Source organism: Scyliorhinus torazame, chromosome 16 (assembly GCF_047496885.1).
Source record: "Scyliorhinus torazame isolate Kashiwa2021f chromosome 16, sScyTor2.1, whole genome shotgun sequence".
Classification (NCBI taxonomy): Eukaryota; Metazoa; Chordata; class Chondrichthyes; order Carcharhiniformes; family Scyliorhinidae; genus Scyliorhinus; species Scyliorhinus torazame.
The window spans coordinates 15,861,110-15,876,556 of NC_092722.1; the positions used below are offsets into that span (position 1 = coordinate 15,861,110).

Below are 15,447 nucleotides of genomic sequence, written 5' to 3' on the forward strand. Positions count from 1 at the left end.
GAACCGTGGTGAAATTAAAACAATTCAATGGGGCAAAAAGACAATGAAGAAGAATAGTTCCATGAGGTAAATCTCCAGGGTCAGTGCTACAAATCCTTTCGAAGATGGATATCAGCAACTTCACACTTTTCCCGTCTCATTTGTGTTTCTTTCTGATTTCAATCATTTATTTGTTCAGAATTATATATGCGCACAAACTTAAAACATTTCCATCTATATCGCTGAGCTACAAGGAAAGAATTTGGGGAATGAGCTGAATCACTCTTTCAGAGTGCTGGCATGGTCATGCCAGGTCAAATGGCCTTCTGTGCTGCAGCCATTGTATGTGTCCATGACATAGCCCTTTATTAGATCAAACAAAGTACTCAACATAACGCCGCACTTCAAAGTGAACGGCTGTGGGCAAACATGGTGGCCAATTTTCACACTTGAAGTTGTCGATAAAGTGAGGGACAGGTTTTTCTGTGTTTATGACATTGGGTTAGAGAATAGTGACCCGAAGATCAGGGGAAGCTCCTTCACCTCTTTGGAAGAATGCCAGGCAATCAATAACATTCACAGAAACCATGTGAACAAGCAAATAGGGTGTCAGTTGTACTCTTCGTTTGGTGGGCGTCAGCTCTGACAATGCGGCTCTCCCTCAGCACTGCAGTCTCCATTATGTGTCCAAATTCTAGGAGGGGCAGTTAACCCCTTGACCTGACCAGAACAAGAGTGCAACCAACTAATGCAAGATTCAATAATTTTATAAGAATTGGCAGAGGGTTAGTGCTTTATTTTTGTACTATCTACAGCCAAGATTATTAAAGCTTTCTCATAAATATCAGCACGAGTGTATGGTTATTGTGTTAGATCAGATGCAGTATAGTTTCAGGACTGAATATGTGAATGACGTTTTCTTTCTGAAATGAACATTTATGGCTCTGCATTCAATTTAAAAATGCTTTATGTCCTCAGTTGTTCATTCATGGTCCTGGTGTGGAAAATAGTTAATTTTATTGTGAAGCTATTTTCTGGCATTTATGAACAACATGAATTTATAAAATCTCATGAAATTTGTCAGCCATAATTTCACAACTTCCTATTTGTAAGTTGTCAGCAGGGTTTTCTTTTCTCTCTCAGGGCTGCCAAACCATGGAATTGCTCAGGTGTGCTTTGCTGTGGGAGGCACGGTGGCGCAGTAGTTAGCACTGCTGTTTCACAGCGGCGAGGACCCGGGTTTGATCCCTGCCCCGGGTCACTGTCCGTGTGGAGTTTGCACATTCCCCCCCGTGTTTGCCTGGGTTTCACCCCCACAACCCAAAGATGTCCAGGATTGGCCACGCTAAATTGTCCTTTAACTGGAGAAAAAAAAGGAATTGGGTACTTTAAATTTATGCTAAAAAAAAAAGGTATGCCTTTCTGAGCTTGACCAGTAGGGTTGCTCAGCGACAGTGTGGCATTGGAGACCTGAGGACTGCCCTGGCCTTAGATCAATGAGATATGGCATGGCAGGAACAGCTGAATGTTGTATGCATGCCAGCCATGGCTCAGGGGCGGAAGGTTCAAGTCCCAATCCAGAGACTCGAACACGTAGGCCGACACAGCAGTGTGGAACTGAGGCTTTTAACGCTGTGGGTGATGCAATCTTTCAGACGAGATGTTAAACCGAGGCTCTGTCTAACCTGTCAATTGGATGCAAATGACCCCTCTGCATTATTCAATATCGCCAAAACAGATTATCTGATCATTATCACATTGCTGTTTCAGTGATATTGCTGTTCACAAATGGTGGTTGTGATTCACAACATTGCAACACTCACTGCGCTTGCAATGTATTTAATTCTCGGCAAACGGCTTTCGGACGTTCTGCTGTTCTGAAAAAAGCTACGTAAATGTGAATTCCTTGATGTTGCAAGTCGACATCAGTGAAACTTACTCAGGTTAATTTCCATTTATACTTTAAGGGAAGGTGGAGATAATCTCAGTTTAGAATAGTTTCAATGTTGAACAAGTATATGTTTCAATGGGTGAAACCGTCAACAAAAACCTCACAAGCCTCGACTCAGTTAACAAGCATTCAGCAAGCTTTTTTATTTGGTCTTTGATTTTGTACAATGGAAATCTTCAGCAAAGATAACGGTCATGTTTGTCTTGGTTTGCTTTTTGACTAACTCATTTCACGGTTGTGCCGATCCTTGTACAGCTTTATATTTTGTTCTGCCTCAAGTATTTATTAATATTTTCTTCAAATGGAGTCTGTGCCCTGTGGCACATTGTTCCAACAACCTTTTCTGCAAATAAAAGACTGATTATAATTAAGATTTAAGAATGAACTATACGGGTTAGTGTAAGGGAATTTATAAATATTTGCAGGAATTAAGCAGCAGTTAACGAGCTCCTGACTGATTTTACTGACTATACTGTCACGTTTTTCATGTATGAACATCTGCCGTTCAGTCGCAGACAAGCTGGGAGTCCATTACACACCCGCTTTGCTAGTATGTGTTGCACAGCTGGACTGACGCTTCCCTTGGTGAAGTTGCTTAAAGTCAGGGCACTGATTCATTGAATCATGGACGTTTACAACATGGAATCAGGCCCTTCGGCCCAGCTTGACGGTGCCGCCCAGTTTCTATCACTAAGCTAGTCCCATTTGTCTGCATTTGGCCCATATCCCACTATACCTACCCTGCCCTTGTAACTGCTTTTCAAAAGACAAAATTGTACCCGCTTCGACCACTGTCTCTGGTAGCCGATTCCAGATGCTCACCACCCTCTGTGTGAAGAAATTTCCCCTCTGGTCTCTTTTGTATCTCTCCCCTCTCACCTTAAACCTATGCCCTCTAGTTCTGGAATCCTCTTCCTTTGGGAAAAGATGTCGACTATACCTTACCTATGCTCCTCATTATTTTATAGACCTCCTATAAGATCACCCCGCAGCCCCCTACGCTCTAGGGATAAAGGTCCCAGCCTCTCCTTATAACTCAGACCATCGAGTCCTGGTAGCATCCTCGTAAATCTCTTTTGCACTCTTTCTAGTTTAACAACATCCTTTTCTAGTTTAACAATATCTTTGTGATGAATGTCGGAATTTCTGGTGTATTGTATTATAGGCATTTGGTGCAGTAAGGGTTAAAAGCCTGCATTAGTGTATGTGTGTGTGTATGAATGCTGCACTCATGTTTAAAAATAAATCCTAGTTTGAAAGGCAAGTATATTTTTGGAGCCAGGGGTGCAAAACCATCGTAAAAGGCTTGGGCTAATGCAGTTTTTTGTTTAGATTAAGGGGATTCCCTGTGAAGTTAATTTGCTCCATGCAGCAACGACATCATCTTACCAAGCTGAAATCTAAGGCATCAGGCATTTTGCAGAAAGTAGTTCCGTTCTGAGCTGAATGACGCTGTTTCCACATGTTCTCACTGCAGTTCAGTTAAAATAGATTAATACTCTTTAAAGCAGTGCAGACTTGTCTGAGAACAAGGGGAGCTGAAACAAGATGAGAAGCACCTTCTGAAGAAATACAGCCAAAGTTCCTGCATGGTTCTGACAGGAGTCAGATCTTGGCCGGGATTCTCCACCAGCATGATTCCCCGTTATACTGGCGCCTGAGGGTTTCCCGATGGTGTGGGGCTGCCCCACAATGGGAAACCCCATTGACCGGCCGGCGTAATGGAGAATCCTGCCGGCCGGTCGGGGCAGAAATGTGGCGCGGGGGGGGGTGGGTGGGCAGAGAATCCCGCCCCTTATCTTCAGAGCAGTGTCAAAAGATCTTTCTTTTTCAAAGAACATCCCTGTAACGCAAGTATGCCTGAGTGCCAATGCTTTTTAATAGTGGATTGAGAGCTGAGATGGTTTGAATGGGAATAAAGATAGCAATTAAAGGTATTGTATTCACAGTATTGAGCAGTATTGTTTAAGAGTAATTGTAAGTTATTTTCTAGTGTGATGTTTAAGATATTCCAACACTCGTGTTAGTAATAAAGTTTGTTTTAATATACCAAATCCCTATTTCTTCAGGCAATAACTTCTGGAGCAAGGTATCGCTTCCTCACAGTCTTACAAACTAAAATAAAATATTGGGTTGTCTGTCCAGTATCCGAGCCACTGTTGGGGTCTGTTCTGGGTACAGGCAATGCCTCAATCATCAGCAGATAATTATTCGTCTTCAGATCTGATGAAAGGTCACTGACCTGAATAGTTAACTCTGTTCTTCTCCACAGATGCTACCTGAGGCCAGCTGAGTATCCCCAGCATTTTCTGTTTTTATTTCAGATTTCCAGCATCTTCAGTATTTTGTTTTCGCATAGAACCCCTATAGTGCAGAAGGAGGCCATTCGGCCCCTCAACTTGGCACCGATACTCCGAAAGAGCACCCTGCCTTGGCCCACTCGCCTGCCCTATCCCAGTAACCTTTCAGTGACCTTTCATTAGGACCTTTCGGACACTAAGGGGCAATTTAGCATCCACCTAACCTACACATCTTTGGACTGTGGGAGGAAACGGGAGCACCTGGAGGGAACCCACGCACACACAAGGAGATTGTACAAACTCCACACAGTCACCCAAGGCTGGAATCGAACCTGGGTCCCTGGCGCTGTGAGGTAGCAGTGCTAACCACTGTGCCGCAGTAGCCCTATGGCTTCTAACGGTGGAGTTGAATGTCACTCTGGTTCCCACAATTAATGCAACTCCCCTTTTCCCCCATCGTATTACAATTTTTATCCCTTTTGAGAGTTCATCCAATTCACCTTTTGAAAGTTCCTGTTGAATCTGCTTCCATCAACCTTTCAGGCAGCACCTTCCAGATCGCTACGACGCATCTCACCCTGCTGGTTCATTTGTCAATTACATGAAATCTGTGTGCTCTCCCTACTGACCCTGCAGTCCCCTAATTACTCTCTCAAAGCCACATTTCTCACAGGCTCTTGTTACTCGTGCAGGTATCTGGGGCCAGTTGTGTCAGTGTTGTGCTAATTCTGATTTACAGGATTATTTCTTGATTATAAATCCAGTTTTCTACCCAATACTCTCCGCTTATCCTTAAGATTCCATAATCAGGGTCCATTATTTATTACCATGTTCGCTCTGACTTGTATATTCAATATTCGTAGTTTGCAATGAATATTTCAGCCATGCTAGTGAACAGTACAGGGCATTGTGACATTCTTCCTGCATTGACATGTTTAAAATGGCTTTCCGAGTGCAGCAGAAATAATTCCAAACATCAGGAACTTTGCATTGTGAGGAAATATTGGAAAAGAGATGGCTTTGAGGGCTACCAAATTGGAATTTTCAAGATTTGAACAAGGCCTTGTACATTTCACCCAGGAAAATGTTTCAAATTCCTTACAAGTGAGGACGATGGGAAGCCAGGCCGAGCTTTACCATCCAGTGGTTAAGAGACCTTTAATGTTTTAGAGACGGGCAATTCATGCCTTTCAGACTCAACTACAACTCTGGCTGGTCTCCCACATTCTACCATCATTAAACATCCTGGGCGGGATTCTGTGATCCTGAGGCTAAGTGTTGACACCGTCGGAAACCCCGTCGCGTTTCTCGACAGCGTCAACACGGCCTCAGGATCAGCAATTGTGGCCCCTAGAGGGGGCCAGCACGGCACTGGAGCGGTTCACGCCGCTCCAGCTGCTGATCCAGTCGTGAACTGGGTGCCGCGGGATCCGCGCACGCGCAGTGGCTCCCTTCAACGCGCCGGCCCCGATGCAACATGGCGCAGGGCTACAGGGGCCGTCGCAGAAGAACGGAGGCCCCCAGCCAGAGAGGTTGGCCCGCCGATCGCCGCCCCGACGCCAGGACGCGATTTTCAGCTCTGCCGAGCGGTTGTAAAAAAGCTGAGTCCCGCTGCCGCCGTTCACACCTGCTCTCAGCTGGTGGGACCTATGCGTTGAACGGTCCGGGAGCGGCCTGTGGGGAGGAGGGGGTGTCCGACCGTGGGTGGGGGGGGGGGTGCTCCGATGTAGCCTGGCCCGCGATCGGGGCCCACCAATTGGCGGGCTAGCCTCTCTGGCTGGGGGCCTCCTTCCACGCCGGCCCCTGTTGCCCTGCGCCATGTTACGTTGGGGCCGGCGTTTCTGACGGCATCAACACTTTGCCTCAGGATCACAGAATCCCGCCCAGTGTCATCCAAAACTCTGCTGCCCATGTTGTAATTCAGCCCAAGTCCTGTTCACCTATCAACCCCGTACTCTGTAACCTACATTGGCTCCTGGTCAAGCAATCCTGATTTTAAAATGCCCCTCCTTGTTTTTAAATACGCCCGTGGCCTTGTCCTTCCTGATGTCTTTCAACTCCTTCAGCCCCACAGCCGCCCGAAACATCTGTGCTCTTGTATTTCTGGCTGCTTGAGCATCTTCAATTTTAATCCACGCTGTCAGTTGCCTCGGTCCCAGGCCGTGGAATTCCCTCTTGAAACCCCTCTGCCCCTCTCCTTCACTCTGCTGCTCTAAGACAGGCCTTAAAACTACCTCTGACCAAACTTTTCTTCATCTGACCCCATATCTCCTTACATGGCTTGGAGCCATACTTTGTTTTATAATGTTCCTGCGACGTCTTTGGGGTGCTCTATTATGTTAATAAAGCTTTATAAATATACGTTGTTAGCTCCAAGTCGGAAGAGAGAAGGGAATAAAGGTGAGAAGGTGAGTAGTAACGGTTAGAATATAAAGAATAGGGAAGCAGTGAAGGGAGAGGTAGTTAGCTCAGTTGACTAGCAAGCATGTAGATCAGATGAGTGCCACAGCAAAGGGTTTGATTCTCATTCCTGTGAGGCAGACCCTGGGCTTGCCTCCTCGTCCTACCCATTGTAAAACAAAATCATGCCATTTTATCGTGGTTTGGCAAATAATTGTCAAGACATTCCTTTGGGCAGAAAACTCGGGTGAAGAAGACGATTGGACGGAACAAGAATATCCTTTTTAATAGATCAGCCCCCCCTCCGTTGCTTGAAGATTTGAAAAGAGTATATCTGTCTGAACTGATGTCCCACTGAAGTCATTCAACAAGTAACACTCCTGCCCAATATTTCCTGTACCACATGCGTATGACATTTCGAAAACCTAACTTTCTTTTAATCAAGAATTTTACTCTGATGGCAAAGTGTGATAAAAGAGTGATCTTTATTATTTAGCTTCTGCTTAAAAAATATGATGAATGTAAAACCTATGATCCAGAGATAATTTGTGTGAAATATTGGGGTAATACCTATAAAATAGCAGCCCAATTTATATGACATTAAAGGAAAATTAGGCACATTCATTAGATAAATATGGGGTTTGATTCCTGATTGGAGACTGCTATCAGTCGAGAAAGCATTCTTGTTGCTTTTATCTTCCTGTTCCATAACTGGGTTCAGAACCCCACAGTCCAGGAAGGAGAAAATTCATCCAGGGTGCATTCCTGATTGCCATCAAGTAACCATACCAGAGTAGGATGTGTGGCCATTGGCAAGGAACAGGATAGAGATCAGCTAAGGTCACCTCTATAGTTGCATTGAACTTTCAACATTTAGCATTCAGTCTCATTCCTGAAGAAAAACCACTGTAGAGAGGTAGCCGAGGCCACAAACATTGGGGGTGTCTGCATCTCCAACAGGAGAGGATCTAGCCATTCTCCCTTGACATTCAGTGGCAATACTATTTCTGTGTCACCCACTACCAACATCCTGGGGGTTACCATTAACCAGAAACTGAACAGGACTAGCCATATAAATACTGAGGCTACAAGAGCAGGTCAAATGCTAGGAATCCTGCAGCCAGTAGCTCCCCAAAGCCTCTCCACCATTTACAAGGTACAAATCAGGGGCGGAATTCTCCCGAAACGGCGCGATGTCCACCGACTGGCGCCCAAAATGGCGCCAATCAGACGGGCATCGCGCCACCCCAAAGGTGCGGAATGCTCCGCATCTTTGGGGGCCGAGCCCCAACATTGAGGGGCTAGGCCGACGCCAGAGGAATTTCCGCCCCGCCAGCTGGCGGAAACGGCCTTTCTTGCCCCGCCAGCTGGCGCGGAAATGACATCTCGGGGCGGCGCATGCGCGGGAGCATCAGCGGCCGCTGACAGTTTCCCACGCATGCGCAGTGGAGGGAGTCTCTTCCGTCTCCGCCATGGTGGAGACCGTGGCGGAGGCGGAAGGGAAAGAGTGCCCCCACAGCACAGGCCCGCCCGCGGATCGGTGGGCCCCGATCGCGGGCCAGGCCACCGTGGGGGCACCTCCCGGGCCCAGATCGCCCCGCGCCCCCCCCCCAGGACCCTGGAGCCCGCCCGCGCCGCCTTGTCCCGCCATTCAAAAGGTGGTTTAATCCACGCCGGCGGGACGGACAATTTATCGGCGGGACTTCGGCCCATCCGGGCCGGAGAATCCAGCGGGGGGGCCCGCCAACTGGCGCGGCCCGATTCCCGCCCCTGCCGAATATCCGGTGCCGGAGACTTCGGCAACCGGCGGGGGCGGGATTCACGCCTGCCCACGACGATTCTCCGACCCGGCGGGGGGTCGGAGAATGACGCCCCTGGAGTGTGATGAAATACTCTCCACTTGCCTGGATGAGTGCGATTCAACGTCATCCAGGACAAAGCCACCCAGTGGATTGCTCCCATTTCCACAAACATTCAAACCACTTCACCACTGACAAACAGTGGCAGCCATGTGTACCACCCACAAGATGCAATGCAGTAACTCATCAAGGTTATTAGGCGGCACCTGCTAAACCCATGATCGCTACCATCTAGAATGTCAAGAGCAGCAGATACCAGGGAACCCCACCACCTGGACGTTCCCCTCCAAGTCACTCACCATTCTGACTTGGAAATATATCGGCCGTTCCTTCACTGTCGCTGGGGCAAAATCCTGAAATTCCTTCTCAAAGTGGGTGCACCTACACCTCAGGGGCTGGAGCGGTCGAAGAAGACAGCTCACTACCACCTTCTGAAGTGGCAATTAGGGCTGGGCAACCAATGCTGGCCTAGCCAGCGACACCCACATCCTGGAAATTAATTTTTAAAAACCTCAGTGAGAGTCGGTGCCGGTAGGAAAGAATGGCAGAAGAGTGGAAGAAAGCTACGTTTTGTTTTCTCCTGCATCTTAAATCTCCTCCATTGCCCATTATTTCCCATCAGGGAGGAATGGTGAATAGGCTGTTCCCAGATTGCTGCCAGACCTACTCGGGTTGCATCCCTGGTTCCCTCATTCTCTGTTTCCCTCCAAATCCATTCCCCTTTCTCCTTCCATCACTGAGTGCTGAGAACCTGCAGAACTCCGTTCAGATGCTCTTTGTGACCTGGAAGGATTCATTGATGGTCATTGAGACTGCAAAATCCTCCTGCCCTTTGTGAGACAGACTACTAGTCATCATAGAATTTACAGAGCAGAAGGAGGCCATTCGACCCATCGAGTCTGCACCGGCCCTTGGAAAGAGTACCCTACCTAAGCCATTACCTCCACCCTATCCCCGTGACCCCACCTAGCCATTTTTGGACACCAAGGGCAATTTAGCATAGCCAATCCACCTAACCTGCACAGCCTTGGACTGTGGGAGGAAACCAGAGCACCCGGAGGAAACCCACGCACACACGGGGAGAACGTGCAGACTCCGTACAGACAGTGACCTAAGCTGGGAATCGAACCTGGGACCCTGGAGCTGTGAAGCAACTGTGCTACCCCTGGGTGTACACAGAGGCTGTTTTCTGGGTGCAGTTCATCACTTGTCAACGTGTCAACACAGCCTGAACATCGCAGCATCTGATTAGCACACTGTCGAGCATGCCCTATGTGCTTATCAAGTGTTCTGATACATTACTTAAAGAACAAGTTTGTTGCGTTCAAATTTATGAAAAGTTTTGAGATGAATAAATGGAGAGGAACTGAGTCCCTACTGACAAAAGACACAGCCATGAAACACAGATACAAGACAAGAGAAGCAGAGGGGAAATTAGAATTTTTTCATGAAAGAGTCATGGAAGTGGATTCAACCATTAGATATCTACTTGAAAAGGGAAAAAAAAACTGCGAGCTATGAGGAAAGGGCAAGGGAGTGCAATTAATTGAATGTCTCTTTCAAAGGAGCTGGTGCATGCTCCATTAGCTGAATGGTCTCTTTTTATGTTGTACATTCTGCGATTGCCAGTGCCTGAGCTAATATTCCTCCCTCATCCAAAACCATTGAATCAAAACAGATTGATTGATCATTCGTCTTAATGTGGTTTGCATGGTCATACTGTGCGCCAAGTGGCTGCCTTGTTTGTCTAAGTAACAACAAACTCCGAAGCAATTGATTGTTTGTGAATCTCCGTGAATTGTTTCTGAGATATGATGAAGATGAATATGAGCCTTTCTTTCATACTGCAGCAGACAGATATTACTCGTTATATTCTATCTGAAAAGGCCTTGCTGAGAAAAGGTTACACAGCGTTGCTCTGCCAACCTGTTTACCCTTCTGTTCTTCATTTTAACTCGGATCCCTACAGTGCAGAAGGAGGCCATTCAGCCCATCTTGTCTGCATCAAACCTCTGAACGAGCACCCTACCCTGGCTCCCTCACCACCCTATCCCCGTAACCCCACCTAACCTGCACATCTTGGGACTGTGGGACGAAACCGGAGCATGCGGAGGAAACCCACGCAGACACGGGGAGAACATGCAAACGCCACACAGACAGTGAACCAAGGCTGGAATCGAACCCGGATCCCTGGCGTTGTGAGGCAGCAGTGCTAACCACTGTGCCACCATGCCGTTCCATTTCACTCTGATTCTCTGTCTCACTTGCTATCTTTGATCTTCTTATTCTCTCCTACATTTTTGGCTGAATATGTCCTTAAGAAAGAATGCTCACATGGAAAATGGAACACTTTCCATTTTGAGCAGGGACACACTGCACAAGATGCATCCAAGTCCAATGTAGCCTAGTGAGATACCAAGTAGGTTTTCGGTACTCCACCAACATCAGGCTGGATTCTCCGATTTTGAGGCTATGTCCGGAGGATGCGTACGGTTTTACGACAAAATAGTTGGTCCCGTCCCCGCACCGATCCTCCGACCGGTGAGGGGCTAGCAGCCGCGCCACGTAAAACGCACGTCCTTCCAGATATATGCGCCTGGAGAATTGGCGGGTCTGTGACCGCACATGCGTGCGGCGACGACCTGCAGCGGTCGCGCCGTATAACATAGTGCGACCGCGCGTGGACCCGACCTGTCAGATACTGCCCCCCTGGACACCCCCTCACCACCCCAGGCCACTCCCCACCAATCCCTCCAGCCCTCGCCAAAGTTCCCCCCCCCCGGCCAGCAGCACGGCCCCCACCCGACTGTGGCGACGCTGGACACCGTCTGCAGCCGCCACATCGGGTTCACAAAAACTGAGAGCACACATGCCCCGCGCGGTTGGGAACTCGGCCCATCGGGTGCGGAGCAACAGGGAAGGACCTTCAGGTAACGTCCTGAGGTCGTCCCAATGGGGTGCGCCGTACTCCCCGTAAACAGGGATTATCCGCCCGATCGCCGATTACGATAGCGGGTCGGGCAACGGTGAATCCTGTCCATCATCTCTGAATTCCAGCCTTTAAGCAGAGCAGTGGTAACTGTTATATAAATTAATTTTGTTTCTCAAACTGAGTATTCCTCTTAGTACCAACTGGGAACCATTTTGTGCTTTGGGCCCATGTCCACTTGGAATCACCCCAAACACAACATCTCAGAAGAGACATTTACCCCATCAATCTGAGCTGGATTTATTGGGGTGCATGTTCTACTTGCTGCCCAGTTGTAGCACTGGCAGTGTGGTTAGAAACTGCCTGTAATTGAGGTCAATCGGAATACAAGTTGCCCAGTTTCTGTAACATGTGCCACTCTGTAACATTGACGTCACACCTTGAGGGCAAGTTGAAAACAATGCTGGTGTAACTCTTGGAAACACAATTCTCAGAGGTGGCAGTCCATTCAGTATCTTTTTATTATCAGCAATGCTTCTACGATTGAACACATTTTTATAGATCATTAAGGCCAGCATGCCAATTTGGGGGATCTGCTATTTTGAATGTCTAAACATTGTTCAAAAATAGGCGCACACAGCAAGGAAACTAGGAGATCGGAAACATTTGAACAAAAAAGGATAAAAACAGCAGAGCTTGCCTATTAGAAAAAGAGCAATGAGAAAACAGGAGGAATAAAGAGATGAGCATAAGTTAAGCATTTGAACCTAGTTATTTGAATTGATAATTACATTTTTGATGATTGCAAAAATATGAGCTTTAAGGTATTAATGTCAAGGTGACCACATTGTAGATATTGGCTGCTATTTTGTCTCCCTCTCAGCTGTCTCCTGGTCCTGCAATGTTCTCAAAACAAACTTATTTTGACCACGCATTCAGTCAGTTTTCCAAAATTTCTCCCTTGTTTTCTGCTGGAAGTATCTCAGGGTATTGCACAATGTGAAAGATGGTTTATAAATAACATTTGTTATGGAAAATAAAATAAAATGTCTGCTCGGGGAGAGTGGAGTTTCTTTGCTGACATGTTGGATTTGGCTCCACACCAGCCACTCTTAGCTCTCACACTGAACTATATAAGACGATATTGTGTGACCAAAAGCTTGGTCAAAGAGATAGGTTTTATGACATCTCTCAAAGGGGGAAAGCAAGCTCGAGTCGGAGAGGTGCAGGGAGGGAATTCTCAGGTTTGCGGCCCTGGCAACTGAGGATATGACCATTAATGGTGGTTCAATTGGATATGGTTAAGAGGCTCTAACTGGAGAGTGCAGATATCTTGGAGGCCTGTGGAACTGGAAGAGATAGGGAGGGGCAAGGCCAGTCAGATATTTGAAAACCAGGATGAGAATTTTAAAATCAAGATGTTGTTTGACCAGAAGCTAATGTAGATCAGTGAGCACAGGGGGGTGACAGGCGAACTTGCTGCGAGTTTAGACGTGAGCAGTAGAGATTTGGATGACTTCAAGTTTACGAAAGACCTATTTCCACCGCCATAACATCACTCAACTCCACCCCTGCCTCAAATCATCTGCTGAAAGTCTACGAAGGACCTATTTCCACCTCCATAACGTCACTCAACTCCACCCCTGCCTCAAATCATCTGCTAAAACCCTCACCCATGCCTTTGTTACCTCCAGCCTTGATTATTCCAACACACTCTTGGTTGGTCTCCCATGTTCTACCCTGTTTAAACGTAAAGTGATCCAAAATGCTGCTGCCTGCATACCCCAACTCACTCAGGTCCCTGTCACACATCATCATCCCTGTGCTCATTCACCTAGATTGGCTCTCAAATTAATCAACAACTTGATTTTGTGATCGAACGGCATTGTCGCAGCTGACTCGGAGATGTAATGAGATCTCGCGAAATTTTGTGATCTGGATTTCACCCTCATTGGGTGAATATATTTAAATAATATGCCTGAGCTCAATTATCCCGAAGCCTGGAATCGAACGCCTGGGCCTGGGAGACCTCGCCATGGCACTGGGCCAGGTGTAACGGCACATGGGGATCAGCCAGGCCATCAGAGGTCCCCGAGTGGTCGGGCTCTGGGCAGGGTGGTATCCTGGCACTCTCGCTGCCACCCGGGCACCTTGGTATTGGGAATTGGCACCCTGGTGGTGCCACTCGGGCACCATGGCAGTGCCAGGCTGGCAGTGCCAAGGTGCCCTGGTGTGAGGTTGCCCATGCCAGGGATTGGGCCTGGTGTGCCTCGCCCTTATGAGGTGGGGTGTAGGAATACTCGAGGATCCCCTAAGAGGTAAGTTGGGAAGGGTCCGGAGGCTGTGTTGGGGTAGCCGAAGGGGTCGAGAGATCGGGGCAGCATTTAAAAATGGTACACTGTGACTTGGCACACTGTGACTGCACCATGTTTTAGCTAAAGGATGCGTTCCAGCAACATGCAAACCCTACCACCAGAAAGACAAGAGCAGTAAGATCTTGGGAATTCCTCCAAGCGATAACTGTTGTGGCATGGATGTATACCATTGTTCCATCATAATTGCTGGGATATAAGTCTGGAATTCCCTGTCATAGGATTTACAGTGCAGAAGGAGGCCATTTGGCCCATCACATCTGCATCAGCCCTTGGAAGGTGCATCCTATTTAAGCCCACACTTGCACAACAAAGCACAGTTTCAGAAATACAAAGCGACAGTAGTGTAGTCTTGCACCCTATCCACGTAACCCAGTCACCCCACATCACCGTTTTGGGCACTAAGGGCAATTTAAAATGGCCAGTCCACCTAACCTGCACATCTTTGGACTGTGGGAGACAACCGGAGCATCTGGAGGAAACCCGCGCAGACACTGGGAGAACGTGCAGACTCCGCACAGGCAGTGACACAAACTGGGATTCGAACCTGGGACCCATGGAACTGTGAAGCAATGGTGCTACCAATGTGCTACCGTGTCGCGCCTGAGACCACCACCAGATGGACTGCGGTGGTTTAAAAAGAAAATAAAGTGATAGGTATTAGCAATAGACTATTTGGCCCCTTGAGCTTGTTCTGCAATTCAATAAAACCATGCATGATTTAATTTTGACCGCAATGCCACCTTTCCTGCCAAAATCAACTTTAAACACTATTCAATGACCCAGGCTCAGCTGTGTCTGGGGATGAGAATTCCAAAAACCATTGACCCTCTATGAGAATAAATTTCTCCTCATTTTATTCTTTGATTTGATTTATTGTCACGTGTACCGAGGTACAGTGAAAAGTATTGTTCTGCGTACAGTCCAGACAGATCATCCCATACATGAAAAAACAGAGGGCATACATAAATACACAATGTAAATATATAGACATCGGGTGAAGCATACAGGAGTGTAGTACTACTGAGTAGAGAGGGTGTGTGAAGAGATCAGGGGCGTCATTCTCCGCCGGCGGGAGTCTCCGTTTTGCCGGCGCCCGGGGGTTTCCCGACGGCGTGGGGCTGCCCCACAATGGGAGACCCCATTGACCGGCCGGTGTTACGGAGACTTCCGCCGGCCGGTCGGGGCAGAAATGTGGCGGGGTGGGTAGGAGAATTTCGCCCCAGTTCAGTCCGTAAATTGGAAAACCCTTCTTTATAAACTGCGTCCCCCAATTCTAGATTCTCCCACACCCTGAGAACCAACAAAAGGAACTTCTGAAGCTTTCAGATAGAAATCGCAGTATCGCCATGGTATCCCACCTTCCTCCCACTCACATTGTCAATCAGCACTTCATGTACCCCAACCAGCCCCACATCTATCAGCACCATGTTCTAAGCTGCTGTCATGGCATTTGCCTCCGGGCAAGATATGCTACAACTCCAGACAGACATAGAACAGTACAGCACAGTACAGGCCCTTCAGTCCACGATGTTGTGCCAACCATTTATCCCAATCTAAGATCAACCTAACCTACACCCCTTCAATTTACTGCTGTCCATGTGCCTGTCTAAGAGTCGCTGAAATGTCCCTAATGACTCTGACTCCACCACCTCTG

General features: G+C 47.7%; 2 protein-coding genes across 6 annotated transcripts in view; one reads left to right on the top strand and one right to left on the bottom strand.

Moving 5' to 3' along the window:
- The window catches only part of gpr153 (G protein-coupled receptor 153), a 103,437-nt gene that overhangs the window by 66,256 nt on the left and 21,734 nt on the right, over positions 1-15,447 (top strand). The gene's annotated exons all lie outside the window — the stretch shown is intronic.
- Positions 2,008-15,447, bottom strand: part of mmel1 (membrane metallo-endopeptidase-like 1) — a 243,318-nt gene continuing 229,878 nt past the window's right edge. The window contains exon 23 of the mRNA XM_072478005.1: positions 2,008-2,273. Within this exon, the coding sequence (XP_072334106.1) occupies positions 2,228-2,273 (46 nt within the window). The 3' untranslated portion in view covers positions 2,008-2,227. The remainder of the gene's footprint in view (positions 2,274-15,447) is intronic.